The sequence below is a fragment of the Buteo buteo genome, chromosome 2 (assembly GCF_964188355.1).
Source record: "Buteo buteo chromosome 2, bButBut1.hap1.1, whole genome shotgun sequence".
Taxonomy (NCBI): domain Eukaryota; kingdom Metazoa; phylum Chordata; class Aves; order Accipitriformes; family Accipitridae; genus Buteo; species Buteo buteo.
In genome coordinates, this window is record NC_134172.1 from 33,037,407 (window position 1) to 33,059,130 (window position 21,724).

Genomic DNA, 21,724 nt, shown 5'->3' on the forward strand with positions numbered 1-21,724 from the left:
AGCATCCATAACTGTTACTAATGACTATAATTTAAAAGACAATAAAAGAAAACATAAAAACATGTAAAATATATGATGCACAAATAAAGCATATACTTTCTTTACACCTCTGTGCTGTAAAAGCAAAAAAATCATGCTGCCTTCTGTCTCAATTTAATAGGCCAGTTTCCAGTTGATGGAAGGCATGAACATGACATCACTGATTTCTGAAATGATTTCTTGTGAAAACATGTCGCATGCCATAGTGTTATTACAGTCTGAGAGTCTTAGCAATAGCTTTGCACGGCTGAACTTACAACTATAAAATGGCAAGATATGCTTAGAAAGACAGTGATATTTGTGATGTACGTTCATTAAATAGAAAGGAATTATCCTAATTTTATTAAGGTTAGAAGCAGCAAGGGAAAATCTCACCCGTGTTTTACAAGGTCATGTGCCCAGGTTGCTCTACATTGTCTGAAGCAATACCCTCTCCATTTTAGTGATATTCTGCGTAATGACTGTCACATACTTGACCTCATCAGAGAAGCTGAGCATGTTCATGATTTTTTCAGAAGACAAGTTTAAAAGAGTTTCTGGGAAGTTAATCACTAGATAGAATCACAAGTCCTCCTCCTGGACCCTACAAAACCTTGCACTTCCCCATGCATACATACCAACATGATTTGATTAGTCACAGTTTTTGCATGCCAGCAACAGAAAGATATTTTCAGAATATTTCAGTTCCCATTTAGCCCTTAAAATAAGTAGCCCAGAGGCCAACATCCAATGCTCAAATCCAAGTGCTTTACAGAATCCAACTATGAATATTGTAACAACACCTGAGTCATTCTTATTTAAGATATGTCTTTCATACAGCTTTACAGATGAGAACATTGTAGATATCTTCTTGCAACAGAATGGATCTGTTTAGAGCATTTCTTCATTAAGATTAAAAAAGTTATTTTACTTTTAAAATATTTAACCATGCTGACTTTATTCGGGTTTGACAATTACTGATTCTTGAGAAAAACTAACTGAAAAATACTGTAGGTTATTTAAATATCTTTGGTTGGAAAAAAAAGAGAAGTTATGCCAAAAAAAGGATTTACTGATAATTTTAGCTATTAAAAAAAGAAAAAAGGAAAAAAATCTGGTTAGTGATTTTTATTAAGTTACATCTTCCACCAGCATGCTATCAATTTAGATAGAGTGTGATGTGGAAAAGACTGCTATTCCTACACTCAAAAAGCATTTTTGGCAGTTTAAATACCTTCATTAAGGCAATAAAGATGCATTGAAGGAAACATACATGTAAAGAACATTGTCCAGATACAATAATGTTTTGTCTGCTCCAAACACACTTTAAATGTTAATTGCCAATCTTGAAATGTATAATAAAGTATTTGAAATGGTAATGGCCTCACTAGATTTTTAGCATGCAAAGAAAACGATTACAGACATCCAGCTTCTAGAAATCTGAGTAATATCCTGAAAGGAACAGCTCACCATTTGGGGGTTGGGGTGGAATGCACTTTTAGTCTGCTTTAAAACATCATTTTAAATTTCTTATAGCAAAAAAACAATACTCTTTTCAAATTTGCAAGTAATCATGCACCTATTCTTGGCAAGGAGTGCCCATCAGTGAGTAAAACTGAGCGTGCAATTAGCAATGAACAATCTTTTTTTCTTTTTTTTTTTTTTTTAGCTAATTCTGATAAGGATCGATTGTACGTACACACTTGGAAATATTTCAGTCAGTCACATAACCTGATACCAAATATAATTAAAAAAAATTCTATGCATACATGCATAAAAGACACATGTATTGATGGATACACACTGGAAAACTGTATTTAAAATACAGAAAAATTTGCATAAAAACATGGAAGAAATGGAAATAGCAATGATACTTCTGATACGTCCTTGGTCCTAATACTCCAGAAATGGGAGTTTTTAGCAATGTGCCGCTGAAGAAGAAAAGTGTGAGGCCAAGCCCTTCAGAGCAGCCCATCTCCCCAGGAGAAGAGCTGCATCCATGTCCCTGCTTTGCATCCCCCAGCCACAGAACCGCATATATACTCCAAGAGCCACCTTACCTTTCCCTGCAGGTAGGCTGTGAAGGTGCTCCAAAGCTAAATTCTGCACAGTTTGAAAAGTGCTTGAAAAGAAATTTCAAAAGAACTACTTGAAATTGCAAAGTACTATAGGTCTTCATAGTGCCTATTAGCTAAAGTGCTGCTTCTGAGCAGGGATGCAGAGAGATAGCGTTCTGTGCATTTCTTTTTCCATGCTAAAACTATACAGACCGACAAACAGAGCAATAATGACCAGGCAATTTTTACTAGCACAGCAGGAGAAAATCAACTTCTTTTTGTAACAGAAAAAGCACAAGCATCTCAATGGGCCATCTGTTTTAACAATGCCTTTTATTTCTCTAGGCCTCTGCTTCTACTTTAAAACTTAGTGACAAAAAATAATTACCACTGCTGCTGTTTGATGAATTATATGATGTTTGCTTTTACTCTAAATCTAATTCCTTACAATTACATTTTCATATCACAAATTAAAAACTGTTGTTACATTTGGTACCTTTTATTGCTGATCTGCTGATTGCAATAGATTGGCCAAACATGAAAGGGACAAAAAAATGAACCTTGCCCCTCTTTGAACATCCCTCCAGCCCAGGACAAAGCCCTCTAGCAAGACAGTGTACAAAGCTGCTGTATCAGAAACCGAGAGCTAGCATCTCCAAAGTCACTGCAAATGGTTTAGGAAATAAATGTTTAAAATGAGCCTGGATGAAGTGATTTGTGTGCTACTCATTCAGGAAATAGATATTAGCAAGCATTTTTATGTTTCTCTCCAATTTAGTAAGAAGCCTTTAGCTGACATAAGTAGTAACATGGCTTAAAATTAGGTGAAGGTGAACAAGAATATCTATTCTCAGGTGGGTTTTTCACTTACTCTAAATATAAGTTTCTAGCATAAGATACATATTCAAAGTGTAAGACAGAAACAAAAAAGGAAGAGAAGACGGACATAGTTGGAATTCTTTCCTTGAACAAGTAGTTGAACTTCCAAACATACAGTCTCTTTCTTCAACTTACGAAGTTACTCGATTGAAGGCAGTTCCATAATATTTAAGAGGTCAAATAGTGTATAATAGAACTATTTAAAACTTTTTTTCAGGTAAAACTCCATAAAAATAAAATCTTTAAACTATTGCGGAAGAACTAGTTTCTCCTTTCCCACACTCACTAACTGCAAAAAGGTTCACTTCAAAACTTGGATAATTCAAATTTTACTTTATGCTCTATAACATCTTAAGAAGTACAAGTGTTATGCACCATTTCATTGGTTTTCAGCAACACACTTGGAAAAGTATGTCAAATGAACTGTTTCTTCGCACAGTGAGTTAGATGCTTTCATACTCATGTCTCTACTCACTCAGACTAAAAAGCGATTATTTTTTTTCCTGTTTAAAATGCATACACACGGACTAGAGGGCAGCACTAGCCAAGGATACAAATGTGTGAAGACAGCTTACTTTTTGAATGGTCAACCCATGTTACTTTATAACAAAATTTCTTCTCCCACTTCATCCCATAAGATACTGTTTTATGTTGTTCATGTGCAATGACACTTGTATCAGATTAGTTTATTAGTCAGAAGCATGACTGTAATCACAACAGTCATGTGTGCAATGTATCAGTTTCTTCATTACAACCACCTGTTTAATCCACACACTGTGCACATTTCCTGGGGATCTCAGAAGAGAGTCATTTCACAAATGACTTTTGGAATTCATTTCAAGCCTCAGAAAGTTTAGGTTTTACCACCTTAAAGAAAAATTTAGATGAAAAAGAGCAGAGATTTTCCCCATGGCTTTGAATATTTAAGGATATTTATTTTACATTTTCTAATGTTTTACTGTAAAAGCATGTTACAAACTTGCTTTTGTGCAAGCAGAGCCAGTCTGTGCACTCAGGAACAACCCAGGCACTGCAGGTAGGAAAAAGATGAGATTCTACCCTCCAGACACTCATACGTACCTCTAGCTAATGCATATCTATATAGAGAGCCTTGAGAACGCCAATGTACTGTGTAAATCCTCAAAGCAGGATTTGAGTGATACTTAAGAGAAGTATTAACCTTGTGCTGGCCCCTTTCCCAACCATAAGAAAAGACTAGTAACAAGGAAAATGGAAGAATATGGTTTCTTTTTCATTTTGTACTGGGGATCTCTTCATGGTGGGAGCTTGAGAAAAGATAAACAGTGCTTAGAGGAGATGGAATTACCATCTGAATTTTTGGTATAAAAACTGTCATAATAGTGTCAGCTCACGCTTTCATGAATACGTATTTCATGATATTTAAAAGATACATTGTCTCTGGCATAATCCAAAAAAATTTTTAAAAGATTGCTTTTAGACTCATATCAAGGCCTAATTCGTAACAACCACAGAGATTCATCTCTCCTAGCATCCTGTGGCAAAGAAAAGCAATTACCAGATATTTACAGAAAACCTACAAGAATCATGGCAAGTGTATAATGACTTTTCTCCTGATACCCTTCGATCATCCAAAGATAAGCCGCTTATGTCTTCCTGGACTACATGTTTAACCCATACCATGGAGTTTAATTCCTCACCTATAGCAATGAGCCCTGTCCTACCCCCCACTACGTCATATTCCCACTCCAGAGCACATCCTACAGCACTTCTAAAGAGCCAAAAATCCATGGCCGACCACTTTGTCTGCTGTCCAACCTGCTGGCAGATTTGTTACTACCATCATTCTTAATAACCTCTGGCATTTCACATATGTACAAAATCTATTCAGCCATAAACCTCTTTTGGATATTCAGAAATTAAAATTAAGTAAAAACTCTGTAGTAGATTTCCTCTTATTTCCATCTTTTGAGCTCTCTTCAGGTTATGGAGATTTTTCAGAAAGTCACTTACTATCTCACAGCTTCTAAAGTAGAACAGGAAGGGGCTTGTGATATCTGCATGTGCCACAATAAATTTAGCAGACTAAATGAGTCAACCTCACCTCATATCAGGACATTATTCTTGCCAGTATACAAGAAATCAGTCTTTTAAACAACAGGAACTTATTATGAACAATAACAACCTGAAAACAATACAAGCAGGCTCCTATAATTTTACGGGACCCTAGACCACTCCATGTCAGGAAGCCTCACTGCAGCTGAGGTAGTTTTCAGGCGAACTTTCTCAACCAAAATATACACTTAAATGTCAGAAGGAATGGCAACATTTTGGTTTGCTAAGATTGACTGTGGTGTTCTACAAATTCAGTGTCCACTCAGAAAATTACATGACACATGGTAAAGGAGCACCTCTTATTTTTGAAAAGTAAGAGAAAGGTAAAAGACATAGTTATAAAAACAAGTGTATAGGAATAACAAACAATGTAGTTTACTTACAGTGGACTTGGAAGGCAAGGAATGAATCATAATCACATGAACTCTCTATTTATTTTCAATTCATGTTATGCTGTCTGCAGGTATTAGACCAGAATCAATCAGAAGATAGAACAGAAAATATGATAACCAGCTATTGCTTTTGCTATTTTTGTGAGGCAAGCAGAGTCAGCATTTTAACTTCCTGCTCTCCCAAGCCTGTTCAAAAAATTAAAAAAAACAACCGACAGAATGGCAAAAAATGTTTTCTCTAAAATTCACAAGAAGAGAATATTTTTCTCTTAATCACTGGGTATCAATTCCCTTTGCAATCAACACAAGCTGTGACAAGAAAAAGCGCAGAGCCTCATTCAGTCACTTGACAGTTCCCAAAGTTTTCTATCTTTCACTGGGGTGGAATTAAATTTGTTTCATGCTGGATAATCAATATGGTACTGAATTTCTAGTCAGATAAACCATGGCATTTTCCCACATGCAAGGACAAGCCTAAAAAACCACCACCACCCAATCCTCTAGCCCTGCCCTCTGGATGGAGCCTTTGGCATGTAAAAGTACATTGTCATTTACTGTATTTCTAGGGGAATACAGATTTTCCTGAAAGGAAAACCTTGTGTCTCTGACCATGTTCCCAATAACAAAAGTCAGACATCATTTTATTATAATGAATTTCCCATAAATCTGAAATCCTTTCAATCCAAAATTATTTCAATATACTATCAATTCTTAATATAAAATCTACTTAACAAGTCCATTCTAATATACTGACTTCAGACAAGCACATTATAAATTGCAGATGAAAGAAGCACTTCAAAGGCAGAAATGGGTCAGATAAATAAAGATAGCACAATCGTATGATTCCAATACATCCTCCAAAAATGAGCAGTAAATGTAGATGGTGAAGAGACTTTGAGCCCTGCTGTCTTTTCCTTTAACAAGCTTGCAAGTTCAAACTCATCTCCTTGTTCAACAGTGAACATAGCATTGCACAGGTGTCCAAAGTGATAACATATTGGGATTATTATTGCAGATTATGTATATAATTAGCAAAAAGAATAGGACTGGGTTTTACTGTTGCCCATTTGAGTCATTTTAATGGCATGAATCTTGAGACATTACTTTCCCCAATTTATCCACTCTGTTTCCTTATAAAAGAACGAATTACCTGTCTGTGCACTACTGAGGCAGAAAATCCTCTCTGCTCTCTCTGAAGTCTCCAGTTTAACCCCTAGATTCTGTGCTAGCAAGGCTAGGTTATGTTGCTTATGTACTTGGCCACTGGGCAGGACCACATGTCCTGCCCCATGGCTAAGTTGACCCCATGACTACTAAACTGAGTTGAATCGTTTAAGAAACCCAACACAACCCTGTTTTTTAACATGGACTGTTTCAGTGATCTTATGCACATAGTCTCCGTGCAGGACGTTTTTTGCAGAACTGAGTGGGTAGTGAGCCACAGCATGGTGTACAAAAGAGCAGCCAGATGCTTCTGAAGTCAACTCTGCTGCTGAAGAAGCTGTTCCATGAAACTGTAAGAAAAGATGCTTCCTGGGAGAAGAGGCAGAAGCAATGTAAGTCATGGCTAAGAGAAACCCCCTTTTTTAAAAATTCTACAAAACAAGAGATGAAGAGTTCACAAAGTTTCCAATTCTTGGACATCTTAGAAAGAAAACCTCCTCAACATCCTCAGGCGAGACATTTTGCCACAGATCTGAGGCGAGGGACAAAGCTGAAGTGAGTTTTCAGGGTCTGTTCTTTGCCCTCTGACCCTTCAGAAGCTGGCCTTGGACAAAAGGTCAGTGCTGTGGGGTGGGAGAATGTGAGAAGCTTGGAGTCTATCGCTCCAGAATATGCCTGGTGCAGTACAAGGCTTATTTCTCATCGACCATAAATAAATTCAGAATTATTAAGAGACACACCATTAACTCAAAATTTTATGTAGCAGCTGGGGAATCCGCCGAGGATATACTTATCAGTTGAGGTCTATTTTACGACCTCTGCACATAACTCAAACCATCAGCTCATATTGGCTCGGCCTTTCGCTGACAGGGACCATGTCACGTATCCCCCAGGGCAGCTGGAAGCCGCCAGCGGACAATGGGGGCGAGCGGCTGACATGGGCCGCTGTGGCCCTGGCAGAACAATGCAGCTGCTGCGGAGGTTGGCCCTGCTGAAGGAAATGCGCTTCTCCCAGGTTGTCTGAGGGGAGGGACACTGAAGCAATGGAAATTCCCCAGCAGTAAAGGAGAACAAAAGAAGAGGTGTTGGAAGCTGCCGTTAAAAAGAGACAGGCTCCCTATACCTGCTGGCTGCCAGACTTGGACAGCTTCTTCCAGGGCCTGGAAGAGGAGTGGATGGTCCTCTGGCTGACAGAAAACCACATCGCTCTGCAGGATGCAATCCCCCAGGAAGCGTAGGTGAAAAACTACTCCCTTACACAGAGGACCAGAGTTTCACAGTTCCCCACTATCGCACGCTGGGGCACGGGGTTAAGAGCACAGCCACTGCCGAGGGCCCTGCTCAAAGTGGGGGTGCCTCTGGGCCCGGCAGAGCCCCCCACACCAGAGCCGGCCATGAAACCCCCTGCTGCCCTGCAGCCGGGACCAGGGCTCCACACAAGTGCGTCCCTCTTGTTTTTGCATGGATCTGGAAGTCTCTAGATTTCCTCCCCTGATTAAAAGGTGTGGCTGCTGAAGAAATTAGTTTACAGAGCCTCCAAATTCCTTACTGCCGTTGTCATATGTCTGCAACAGGAGTAACCGCGAGGCCAGGGCGTGGGGAGGGGTGTGCTGCACCACGGCTAGGGCTCGGCACTGCTCTGGGACCGCTGAATCCCCCTTTCTAGCAGCAGTAACTCTGCACGGGCTCTGCACCTGGAGAGGAAACTTGAGGAGTAATCCATATATGCTAGATTAAAATATCTGGTAAAAATCCCTCAAACCCACACATATCCTTCCCTGAAAAAAAGTTAAAGCAAAACCTGAGATTTTACAGCTTACTTTTCTTAGTAGTACAGCCATAACGGGTGTTTTGAACTGAAACAAAGGGAAAAGTTACACTGATTTATAAAGTCATTAAAATACCAGGAGAAAAAGCAGTGGCTAACTAAGTACTCCCATTGACTGCCACAGCTTTTGGATCAGGCCCAGAAGAATGCTGGAATAAGTGGTGAAACATTTTATTTTCTAACTTTTTAGTGGCTACTGCAAACAATGGAAAATACAAGCACATACTTAGAATAACTCTATCCTTTGCAAAATGAGATCACACCTAAAAATACTTCCTCTTGTTGCTGTATAACTTCAGTTTATGATAATAGCTATTACACACATATAGTGAAGAGGAAAAAATAGCTTCCCAAGTGCTGGGTAAAAACTTGATATTGTATCATAGAGTTTCTGCTACAGAATAAACTTTAAAATCTGTTGATGATTCAGACTATTTATTCAGATATCAGAATGGACAATCCAATTACAGCATGGACAACATGAAATCAGGTAGTAAAAAGCCAGGGGCTTGAGTTATCAAATTATTGCTTGGAGACAGGATGATGATGATGATGATGATGATGATGATGATGATGATGATGATGATTCTTTGTATCAAAATTATATCAAGTATTAAGAAACAACTGCAAAATGTATCTGAATTTTAGTTTTCCAGTTTGATACAATTAGTGCTATTATTTACATCTCCACACATAAGCCCACACAGCTTGAATTTCCTGGGATATACATGTGCTATTAATTTTTAACTTTGCTCTAGGATCCAAGCCTGAATCACCAGGCCCTGTTACTTTCTAGTGCAAGGGTGTGTTTTGTCCGCTTGTACTACAGACTGTTCCAGTGCCCTGGCTCCTCAAAGTGCAAAGGTATTTTTCAGGAGTTTACGTTTTACTTTTTAAAACCATCTCCTACACTTAAATTTCCTTAGCAACTTCCAAAGCAGCCGACTTTCACAGCTGTGTTGCCATGCTACGGATTTCATCATTGCTTGACCAGAGAAAAGAGTTAAGCTAAAATCTCCATTTAGAGTGATTTTCTACAATGTTGTATCAGTTCCCTGCTAAGTAGCACAGATCTAATAGCGAACAGTATTTCTGTAACCTGAAGACGAGTAAATTAACATTTATAGAATAGCTCAGCGCTGACCTTCTTAAGGCAACAGCAGCATTTTCTTATGCAGTTTCCTCAACTATGTTACATACAGACAGAATTGGTTTGGATTTTAATTCTAAAACTGCTGGTGAGATTCATTTCAATGTATGTAACCTCCTCAAAATACAGAAAAACAGACAAGAGTAAATGCAAAGTTGCTGCAAGAATGGAAATACGTGCAATTGCTTTAGAGAGCACGGAGCTGACCCTACTCCCTTCTCTGCCAGTGGGAATTTTACCACTGACTCCAGTGAAAGTACAGCCAGGCTAGTGATTTTCTAACACTTGAAGGCAATTATTTTTATTTTAAAATGCAGGAATAGCCTCCCGCTCTGGTCCAGTTCTCAGCCTGAGGCTGTAGCCCTGCCAGCACTGTTAATGTCATTGTTTGCGAAGCGTATTCCCAGTCTCGCGTACGCCCACGCAGGGCTCCCAGCTCCCGGCCGCGATGTCCCCCCCGCCGCATTGTTTCAGCTCCCCCTGTTTCCTCGCCTCCCGCCCTGTCCCCCCACCATTGTTGTCCCCCTGCACCCACCCTGCATTGTTCTCACGCCCGCCTGCCATCCCCACCCAGGAGGGACCCTTCCTCCCTCCCACTCCCCGCAGCAGCTCAGGCTCCTTTCTTACCTACTTCCATATATTCCGCTGACGTATTGGCATCAAAACATTTTCCCTTTCTGAAAGCGCATTACATAAGCTGTCATTACTAGATCCCACAGCTTTTGTGAGCTGTGGGCGCTCTGCCTTGAGAAGCCCAGTCCAAAGTCTCTTAAACAACAAGAAGATTCTTATTTCATTGCTATGGACTCTAGATCAGGCACAAAATTAGGATTGATAGAAAGTGTTACTGCATTTTCAGATAGGATATAAAAGGCTAGAGCAAAAATACATTGTCACTATAGAACAGAAATATGTAATGAGACAGATACGTAGGGATCGATATTATTACATCTTCATAGTATGTATGTACAGAAATGACTGGCATGATTTACATGGGCTCCATTGTTACAATAACTAAGAGTTAAATCCTTTCTAAACTGTGCTTTTGCTCCTCCCTGTATAAAAGCAAGTAGGGTTAAAAATGTACTTCTAAAAAAACTAAGGCAAGGCTCGCGTTTATGTAGTCAAGTGTTAATTGCAGACAGGATTTCTAAAATACCTTGTTCATACATGTATATCTATGTCCATATATATATATATATATAAAGTATAGAAATATTTTTATTCATTTACGAATTAGAGTGATTGAAAGTTTAAAAAGATTTTTAAAAACACACAGAAACAAATTAAGTTAGCCAGCTTTCCTGTCATTATTTCAGCCACCTTGCTTTTTTACTGCTCTCCGTTTTGTACATCCACAATGTTCTTTTGAAATATTTACCTGTACTGTACTGGATTTTTCATATAGGCATATAGGGATACTAACCCTAAATTTCTATGTACTTCCTATTTTTTTCCTATGATACTTCACTTTCGCTGTGGTACTGCTTTCAAAATGATACTCCATCGTTTCACAAAATCATGTTTATTATACACAGTATGATGTACAAACTGTTTTCCATGCCTAAGTGAGTCTTTGTTAATCCTTGGGAAGAAGAGCAGCTATATATGCTTAGAGTAGGTTAAGTATAGAAACAAAAACCAAATACCTCATTTTATTAATAAATAATTAATATATTTTGTATTTTAATACATGAAAAACTCATTAACTCTTACCATGGCTTATGCGGTGAAAGCAGTAGTACACAAAGTCCACTCCCAGGAGTGTCAAATACCATGTCCATGGTGAGTCCCAGGGCAGTTCAAAGAGTCTGTAGTTGTTCCATATGTAGATATAACTAATTAAGTCAACACTCCTGAATAAAACACTGAAATAGAGATCCAAAAAGTTTTATCAATAATCTTCTCAACTTGAATTACAGAACCTTTTTTCTATATATTTACCATTTATCAGGTGGGAGTCTTTCTGTAACACATAAAACCAGTCTCCAAGTTCTGCAACTTCTGTCAAGTAATGCTACTATTGACTTCAATGGAACCTTTACTTAAGGTCTGTGAGGTTTTTCAAACCAACCATCACCCACTCACCACCCATGTTGTGGTATTAGGCATCCTCAAAGGCTGAAGCACTCCTGTGCTCTGCAGGTGCTGTGGTGAACCTGTTCTCCCAAATCTGGAAGAAACCCATCCTTGCTAAGTCACAAGTCAGAAGTGACTGAAGTATAGCAGCAATTATGCTCAAACACTAATGTATGACATTAAACACTAATGTATGACATTAAAATACCTTGACTATTTCCACTATAGGGAAGGGCATGGAAGGTGACAGGACTTTTAGGAGCAGTAAGATAGTCAATCTACTCAGCATATCACTTCACTTTAAGAGGATAAATGCAGCAGGAGGAGACAAAGCCCAGTGCCTTTGAAAAGAAGGGAAAGGGCAATTGGTAGAGAAAAACGGCAGGACTGCCAGAAAGGAGGAGAAAAAGCCACGAATTTGCAAAGACAGGAAAGCCACCAGTCAGCAGCTTTTATTGCTGCCAAGTTCCTGGACTACAGGGAGTGAGCATCTACCTCTGACCTAACTCAGGTCAGTGCTGAGACCAGGAGAAGGAGAATGAAAGTAGCTCTGGGATGGGCAGGACAGATCCAGCAGTAACTCTACACAGCTGTTTAGGTTAAGAAAAATTTGGGTTGCCACAGTCATACCCTCTCCTCAGTGCCCCACCACCTCCCACCTCGTTCCACTGATTTGGAGGATGAGCTGTCTCCAGACGAATTGCTTTGGTTTTGCTGGGTGAGTTTTTGGACAGACCGGGAAGTGTTAACCCCAGTGGGACAGAGATGAGAGGCCGTGGGCACTGGGGTGGCCCAGGTCACAATTGGCTTAGGTAGCTGTGAAATGGTGTCTCAGCTGCAGATTGATGTCTATTTAAACTGGTATTTTTTGTAGAAGAGAGTAGTGCACAGCGTGATCCGCAGCAACTTCCTCACACCCCCTCCTGCTACCCTCCTTTGCTGTGTTGCTGAAAATGTTTGTGGGACTGTGGTGAACTGAACTGGGGAAGCTTCTGAAAAGCAGCAAGCAGAAAAAAAGTAGGGAAAAGATACTAACTGTAGGAAAGTCACACATATCCTTTTTTATATATCAATGGATTAAATGCACCTCAGTTTAGGGCCTAAGAGTCAGAAATGAGATTATTATTAGTAGCACCATCATCTACACACAGAAAAAACTAATCTAGTTCTCAGATGTTTTGCTGCTGGTATATTTGGGGGGGGGGGGAACGACGGACTGAAATTATCAGCAGAACAACACCTTTGTCCAAAGTTGTGCAAGATTTTTAGTACTCTATAAATCACATTCATGGTTGAAGGAAGACTGAGGGATTTAGATTCAGGGAACTTCAAATGGAGATTGCAAATGGCATACCTGCAAGACACTACTTGAATAGAGGTGGTAACAAACTGCACATAGATGTCACAGCCTTACAAAAACTCAGCTAAGAGACTGTCACAGACCAACATCTTTCTTTCACTGTAGTCTCACCTAGAACTTCACCTTATATTGAACTCAGCTAAAATAGCCTCCATGCATCTCTCTGTCCAGGTCTGCTCATTCTTGTCTCAGTGCCACTTCTCGATGGTACTTCTTCCCAAACCCTGCCTATTTTTTTTTCCCCCCTTTTTTTCAGCTAGATTATTTTTCACACAGTTTATGGCATGGCCCCCAAAACACCTGAATCTGAAAAACTAAAAAAGGACATATGCTCTTTGTTCTCTAAAGCCTTGTTTCACACACCTGGAAAACATCCCTGAGGACAGTCTGGCCATGCCTTGTACTTTTGGTTAGCTGCACTGAAACACGAGGGAACCTCAGCAAACATGGCTGTTTCAGCTTACGAACCACCGCCCAATGCTATGACTGAACTTCGAGGTCGCCTCCGTATTTTTGCAGAGATATCCATTCAGAGCTTTTATACTTCTGGCATTAGCACCTCTTCCCACAACAGTGTTTTGAATAAAGCTAGAAGGAAACATCTTGAGTTTCTGTGCTGCTAGTCTCTCTATTAACATGGAACAAAGTCAGCTGAAAATTTCAAGCTCCCAATACTAGCCTGCAAGCAGAATAGTGTCACATCCACCATTTTATCCCAAGAAGCTGAAGCATTACAAGGAATTGTTGTTTGGGAAGAAGAGAACTAATATCTTTTCCACAGCCAGCTGCCACATCTTACCTGCAACTCCTTCCTACCTTTACTACAATCATCCCAGTTTTTCTCTTGGACAAAACCAAAACACAAGAAAACCCATGAAGTTTCATTTTAGCAGCTGGCAGATGAAGAATTTCTCTTGACTAGCAATGACAGGTGTATCTACCACTTCGAAAACAACTTAGCTATGCCCAGAAGTTGGACCATACACACCTGGAACATGTTTAATTTTCATAAGAGCTGTGTTCTATAAATATTTTTAAAGAAGATTATATGTGTCCAACCAGATTTTTGCAATTCACCTCATGAGGCATCTGTAAAGTTCAGTATAAATTCTCAATCCCTTTCACAACAGGTCAGAAGGGAGCTGATATTATGCAAACACAAAGAACTGGGCATTTCTTAACATCTTTTCAATGACCAGGAAATTTAAAACACCTCTTGCAACATAGAGTATCAGTTATTATTAGGTACTGTTTTCTTACTTTATTCTTTCGCTTTTATTAACATATAATGCCTTTGCAGTACATCCAAAGATATGTGAACTGGTACATTTCCTCCATTTTTGATCAGCTTTCAGTATTTCACCCTTGAGTCCTTTTTTTTTTTTCCAGAGGCTGAGGCCAAGGTGTAAAACTTGAGCTAACCCTGCAACACATTTTTTATATATGTGATTTGCTGTACATTCTTTCCTTCATGCTCGAATCACAACACTACAGCACAAAACACTAGCTGATTACTGTAATTAATTTAGAGTAATTCATCATATCACTATGCAATGCTGGAGAAAGAAGAGCTGCTTAGCTAAGTATTTTTTTAAAATTTACAGTGTGATAGATAGGAAAGTCCAGAGCTTGCATTCAATTACAATTCTGAAAGTTCACTTGGAGTTTTAAAGGTTTATATTGCCCCTTTTTTTCTCCCTCAAGTTCCATTTTCACTTCTTGAAAATACTGAAGAGAACTTAAGAAAACTTTTTCCTCATTTAAATGTTAGGTTTTAACCATAAATATGACAGAAGCAGATAGGCAAGACTTTTGTCATCTAGTCCAATCCTCTGCATAAGGAGTAATAAATCCTAGAACAGACAGACTGTATAGAAAACCTTATTATATACATTGCACAGATTTACCTTCTTGGATTTTTAACATTTCTGCTGAAAATTTTCTTATTATGTGCAAAGTATGCACTTAGGCAACTGTTTTGACTTTGAGAGTTTTCGTCTCCTTGTTCCTGAAGTTCATACATACTTTACTCAAAGGTGATAATATTTGTTTTAATAAACCATTTCCCCCTTTCTCCTTCCACTGGGTCAGATTATCACTTCTGCTAATTAAAAAAGTCCAAGAAGGAAATTCTGGGAGATGAACTCTCCATGTGGAAATGAAGATCTACTTATGGTAGATCCCTACGGGATAATGAAGGAGGGGAAAGGTGGACAAAATTCAATTGGAAGAAAAGGCAGCTGCCCATTTGAAAGAAGACAAGGTCCTGTTTTGCTTCCTCCAACGCACAGATCAGCCTTAGAGCCTGAAACCAAAGTTTTAGGAAACCTCTTCCATGGTGGCCAGGACAGTCACCAAAAGGGAAAAGGGTCAGAGACAGTAGTTGTTGTCTCTCTTCCGAGCACGGAGAAAGATCTGTGTATCAAAAGTGAAGACCCCAAGGAAACCGCCTCGCCTCTCACCACTATTGCAGTCACCACCTCGCGTCACACTGGGAACTGACCTGGGGCCCCTGAGCTAAAAACACAGCTCTACAGCTGGACCTACAAAAGCACAGCTCTCAAGGGCTCTAACAGACTTGCATCCTTGGAGGTCAGACACAGAGGGAAACATGTTAAGACACCCTGGTCACAAGGTTATATTATCATTAAAAATAGTGAGATATTACTAATACAGTTTCCCTGGGTTAAATAAATTCAGTTCTTCTAGCCTGATTCGAAATACATGAATGTAAAGTTTCAAAATGTTGAACAAAGGCAGTTTCTCCTCGATAATTTGAAATTATTCAGACCATATATGTAACAGCAGGATACATGAATAATTAAATGCTCTGTAAGCCTTTGTTTCAGAGTGAAAAGCATAAGGATTTCCATTTCCAAGGATACTCATAGAGCTTTCTTTTCCAGATGAAAAACTGGCTCCAGTCACAATTGAAATAAACATTTTGATAACATGATTTCAGTAAAGAGGAGAAGGGGGGAGGAGGTAGAGGAGCCTTGAGAAAAGGTCCATTTGCAAAACAAAGCAAACCTCCTGCAACTGAAATCCCTTTTTATTTCCTGTACAGGTGCCAGGTCTTGAACAGACACCCAATTTATTACCTTGTCAGCTGACTTATTAGGGTTGACACAAATCGAGCTGAAATATGCCTGACATACTGCAGTCAAGGCTTTTTTCACGCTTTAGCACAAAGCCAAACTTTCCACAAGGTGGAGGGAAAAGGAGAGGGAGCTGTGGGAGTTCTATTCCCTGTTTTCTATCATCAAGATGAATATGATCCTCTCCCATTCTTAATATGCAAAACCAGTCATGAAATAACCCAAGGCTAAAAAATAATTCACCAAAATGATACAGCTGGGAAATGATTATCAGGCTCTGGAAGCCCTTGATTACAGGAAATAGCACCTACATTTTGAGAAAATGTTCCCACCAGACACAAAAGCTGAATCAAAGCCTCTCCTCTTCCTCAGTATGGCTTTCTTGTCTAGCATTTTAGCCTAAATAATGCAAATCCCCAGTTCTCCTCAAGGAGAAAAAAAACCTATCAAATGCAAAATGAAGTAAAATGGAGGTGAATTTGGTATCCCTACTAGCAGTACTGTATGCAGTATTGCATAACGTTTTGTCTTACAGAACTGACCTTTTCTTCACCAAACCTATTCCTTTTGCACGTCACTTTTTATCCTCTAATTTAAGACACTAATATTAATTTACAGTAGTGGGTGAAATAAAACATGAAACAACAGATTTTGGAAGGAAAAGAACTAAAGTCAGTGTTATGCTTTTTTATTATTAAGTCCAAGTCCTGTCTATATAATTCAAGTCACTTCTTGTTTATCTTTGCACTTTCATACGTAAATAAGCAACCAATTATAAATCCAGAACTTAAATATTTTCATGGGAAGTTCCACTGCCTTTAGTAATATAATCCATAGTAGTAACACATTCTGCCCTAAGTTTACACAAGGTCTTCTAGTAAATTTAATTACATGTGATCTTTAAAAGATGACAAATCCTAGTTTAAAAAGTTCAGTTCAGAAGCTGAGTTTCTGGCATTGTAGCTTACTCTTCTTTCTTTATGAAAATGGAAGTTATATTTCTTTAGACCTATTTATACCTGCCCAGCACACAGGGCACTAAGTTCTGTTCCAGTAACTTCAGGACACACAATACTGGGAGATTCTAGAACGTCGTCTTCTGTGAGGCAATGGACCTGACTTATCAATATTTGCATAAATAGCACCATATAAGTCTAATACATATGCTTACTTAGTACCCTTTTCCAATTGAGGATCTGATTTTGTTCTCTCATACTTGGTTGTTCCATTGAAGTCAGCAAATTTGCATTACAGTTTAAGTTAGATTAGGAACAAGCCAATAATATTCTCAAAGGTCACATATAAACAGAAGTGATGAGGAAAGAGAAAAGGGTATTCTATTCAACTGAGATTAGTTCTTCTGAATTTACCTAGAACAATGGAACTGGTAACGGATGACTGTTCCTATGGTCTATAAAAATACAGTGAAATAACTTCAGTGAGACATCATAGCACATCAAATGATGAAATGAGGAAAAATATTTACATGAGAATTTCTATTGAACTGGTTTGGTCACACTTTTGAACTTCTAAAATGATAGTTTGTTTTTGTCAGTGACATACACAGTGGTGAAAGTCTATTCTTTTCAGATCTGCAACACTGATTTACAGAATGGCTAAGAGACATTTTTCCCTCATTTCCGTAACTTCTAGGTGTTGACCCAGGAAACTAGGTTGGCCAGCTCTAAAAATGCTACCCCTGTGCTCCATCTAGTGGAATCCTGATTTAAGCTTAATGCATCTTTTAGCACAAAAGTGCTTCAGTCAGAAGGGTACTCTCTACACAGCAGCAGTTCCTTAGTTTTTTCAAAATGCATGCAAACTGCCACAATTTATCTTAAAGAAAAATACAGAAACATGGAATAAAAATCTACACAAGATTTAATGGGCTTAAGAAATTGGTATATTTTGTGAGCTACAGAGACTACTGAACTTAATTAACAACATACTTCCAATAAGGGTAAACTCAGTTCACAGTCTGTACTTTCACAGAAGAGCAAAAGTATATTTGAGAACAAACACTGACAGCTTGCCTTTGTTTCTAAAGACATGGCAGGTGCAAAGCTGGGCTCTAAGATTCATGAACGGGCGATCACCAAGCCGTTTACTGGCCCCACTGTATAGAAAAAGGCAATGATGCAATACTAAGGATGTAGACAAATACGCATTCTGTAAACAGCTGTGTCTGTGTAAGTGGTTACAACCTAAAAGAATAATTGGCTCCCTGACAGGCTTGTGTGAAATACAACAATCTCTAGAACATTATGGCAGGTTGGGACTACCAATTGGTTCAGTCAATTAGTCTGAGAACATCCCAACTCTCCCAAGTCTCTCTCCCAAATCCTTCCTTTTAATGTTTAGTAGCTTATACATCTTTTCATTAGAAATTCCAGAGTTTTAAACTCTGGCTCAGAGCTTTCCTTAGTCATCACCAAAAAGTAGCGCTCCCTGCATGCCAGGCTGTCTAGAGCTGCTCGTTGGTACTCCGGAGCTCTTCAGCCTGCTTCAAACAAAATGAACCAGGTTAACAAAATTCTACAGTTTAAATCATGGTAATGCTACTGATATGCCCGGGGAGGACTCACCACTGAGAGAAGTGGAGATGGTAACAGGGGACTGGGGAGGTGGTGATGAGCACCTGACAGCAGGCAGGAGGCACTAGCATCTTTACCAGGCACAGCTGGATTTGGACTTGCCTGAGGATGCAGCATGATTTACACCAAATTTATAAAACTGTGTTAAACTGTGTTAAACTGATGCATCTTTACCGGGCACAGCTGGATTTGGACTTGCCTGAGGATGCAGCATGATTTACACCAAATTTATAAAACTGTGTTAAACTGATGCAGTGAGAAAATAGTAACTCTTGTGTGGATTAATTATCCTAACTTTACTGATTTAGTTCCACTCAATTCATCAATGACAAACCAGATCAAAAAAACCTAATTAGACCAAACAAAGACTGTTTACGTAGTCACTGCCATAAGCTTAACTGAACTGATTTAGAAAATCCCCTTTCAGAGTCAGGTTTGCCTGCTGAAAATGCTACCAGTTCCTGTTGCCCAGTATTGAAACTGTTTATCCTACTCTGACTGCTTTACCTACAAAAGACTAGTGAGTTATTCTTCTGACAGAGCTGTGAGGGCTGTGACCTTTGGCAAATGTGGGAACAATCAGTGGTGTATATGGGACACTGCAGCCAGAAGGGTGCTCTTATGAAATATATAATTACCTAGCACTACTTGGAGAGGAGTGGGGAGGAATGGGGAAGTGAGTAGATTCTGTCTCTTCAGGCTTGTTACCTATTAAAATCCCATTTTTTTGGAAACATCTATTGACAGGTAGTCTCTTAAATTGCCATAGCTAGCTGCTGCAGGCATGGTCATGACTGCAGGTTCAGTAGAGCCGGAGCCTAGGGCCTGACAGCTCTTGGCTGCCCCATTCCCACTTGCTTGCCTGTCTCTCTGCCTTAAGCAAATACCTGTTTGCTCCCACAGTGAACTGAAATTAACTCCACACGGGATCAGATGAGCACCTGAACCAACACAAGAGAAAGGGAGGACTATGTAAGTAAGTACAGGAAGCACAGAAGTGCAGTAGCCAGAAGTTAGGCTGGTTTAGGTGCATGGCATGGCACAGCAGCTCTACTTGCCATTTAATCAGGTTAAGTGATTACCTTTCCAGTTTGGCTCCATCTGCTCATCACTACCCTAAGTGTGGTGGTTACCAGCCCTCAGACCTGCCAGCGTAATTGCATGCATAGCTGCTCCCTGACCTGGCTCCGTCAAAATGAATGCAGCTGAGCTTAAACACCTCTTTTATAGTTCTTGGGGGCTTTTGTTTCTGCTTTTAGCTGGATCACTTTGTCAGGACCAGGTTAGGGAGCAATTAAATGTGGAGTTATGTTGGCAGATCTAAGGGGGCAGCTGGATCAGAAGCAACACATCTGACCATGCTCTAAATAAACATCTGTCCAAAGCCTTAGTCAAACAGATGTGGGGAAAAAAAATTTACCTAATAAGTCTTGAAGTGAAAATATAATTTACGAGAAACTGCATGTATCAAATTTTCTTCTGCGAGATGCAATCACTAATTTATGAGATAATAATTTTCTGTGTAGATACTTCAGGAAACCAGGACATACTTTAGATGGATAAATGCATGCAGGCAATTATTTTGTGTTCTGTCAGGACACTGCCAGGTCCACAGGGTTGTGAACTGCTTGCACCAACGTGAATCAAGTGTATTCTAATCAGCTCTGCATATTGCTATTATTAAGAATTGAAAACTTCTGGTTTCAGATTGCAATTTTACATATGTTTTAAAGCAGATAACTCAGTAATGCTACAAAAGAATTGAGGATTTCTTGTCCTGCAACTGACTGCTTTTTTCCAAGCCCACTTCTTGTGCTAGCACAAGATTTTGCACAGCCATAGTAAGAATTGATGCAGGTTAATATGATGGGTGGGTGCTGGACCTGCTTCCTGGGCCACTTTACCACAGGGCAACGCGACACTGATGCTGGCAAAAGGGGAGAGAAGGTACAGAGGCAGGAATGAACAACCAGAAATACAAGGCAAAGGTGCTTCATCTGGCAGCAGTGCTGGTCTAAAACGTACATGAAACTGCCTCTCCAATCTAACTTCTGGAAGATTATTTAAAATCTAGATATGTACAAAACTCTGAATATGCTGGTCTACAGCAGAAACCGGATTTGTACTCCTTTGATTCAATTACTGCTGATGTGCAGATATCTTAAGATGCATAATAGCATGAACCAATCAAAAAGCATTTTCTCATTCCTTTCTGATGTTCAACGCTTCAGAGAACTCTAATCTCCTGTTTCAAAAACCATAGTAAATAATATATACAAATGGTAATGTTCTCTTTAGAAATGGAGAAGTTTACTGCAGACTTGACCAACAAAACTCTTTTAGACATATATATATATACACACTCACACACTGTCTGACTGTGTTGCAGAGTTGAACAGTAAAAACTGGCAATTGAGCATGACCATAAAGAACGGAGACTTTCCCAACTAGTTTGAAAATGTACCTACCTCAGTTATCCCCCAAACACTTTCTGATTTGATTTATGTTCTGCTGCTTTAAAAGAAGAAATGGGCCAATATGAAATAATGCACATACTTGTATAGTGGATATTTATACCCAAAATAAACTTTCTCTTGGGAGAATATTTTTAAAGCAGCATTTCAAGTCTCCTGGCAATGGTTAGTTAGAAAAGTTATTTATTTATTTAGAATAAAAGTTCTCAGAAATTTTTTAACCACCAACATTTAGGATGCTGGGAGTAAGCTTAGTAATTCAAGTTTCTCCCTTTCCCCCAAATTACTTTTCATTGCATATAACATTTAGTGTTCATACATGCAGAGGAATGCATAGTATGCATTAAGGCAGAGAAAATTATATTTAAGAAATGTATGGGCTATTTTACAAGAGACAGTATGTGCGCATAAAGCAATTCAACTTACTATATGCTGTTGAGTCTAATAAGCCTAAAAACAAAACACATTGCCTTGTCCAATTAGACTTTTCCACTTACACCTACATTTTTAATATTTGGCATATGAATATCAACAATT

The 21,724-nt window shown here is 39.1% G+C and overlaps 1 protein-coding gene across 2 annotated transcripts in view; it reads right to left on the reverse strand.

Moving 5' to 3' along the window:
- The window catches only part of AGMO (alkylglycerol monooxygenase), a 199,627-nt gene that overhangs the window by 167,847 nt on the left and 10,056 nt on the right, over positions 1–21,724 (reverse strand). For both annotated transcript variants that reach the window (XM_075050101.1, XM_075050092.1), the window contains one exon: positions 11,299–11,450. In XM_075050101.1, coding sequence (XP_074906202.1) covers positions 11,299–11,450 — 152 coding nt within the window. The remainder of the gene's footprint in view (positions 1–11,298; positions 11,451–21,724) is intronic.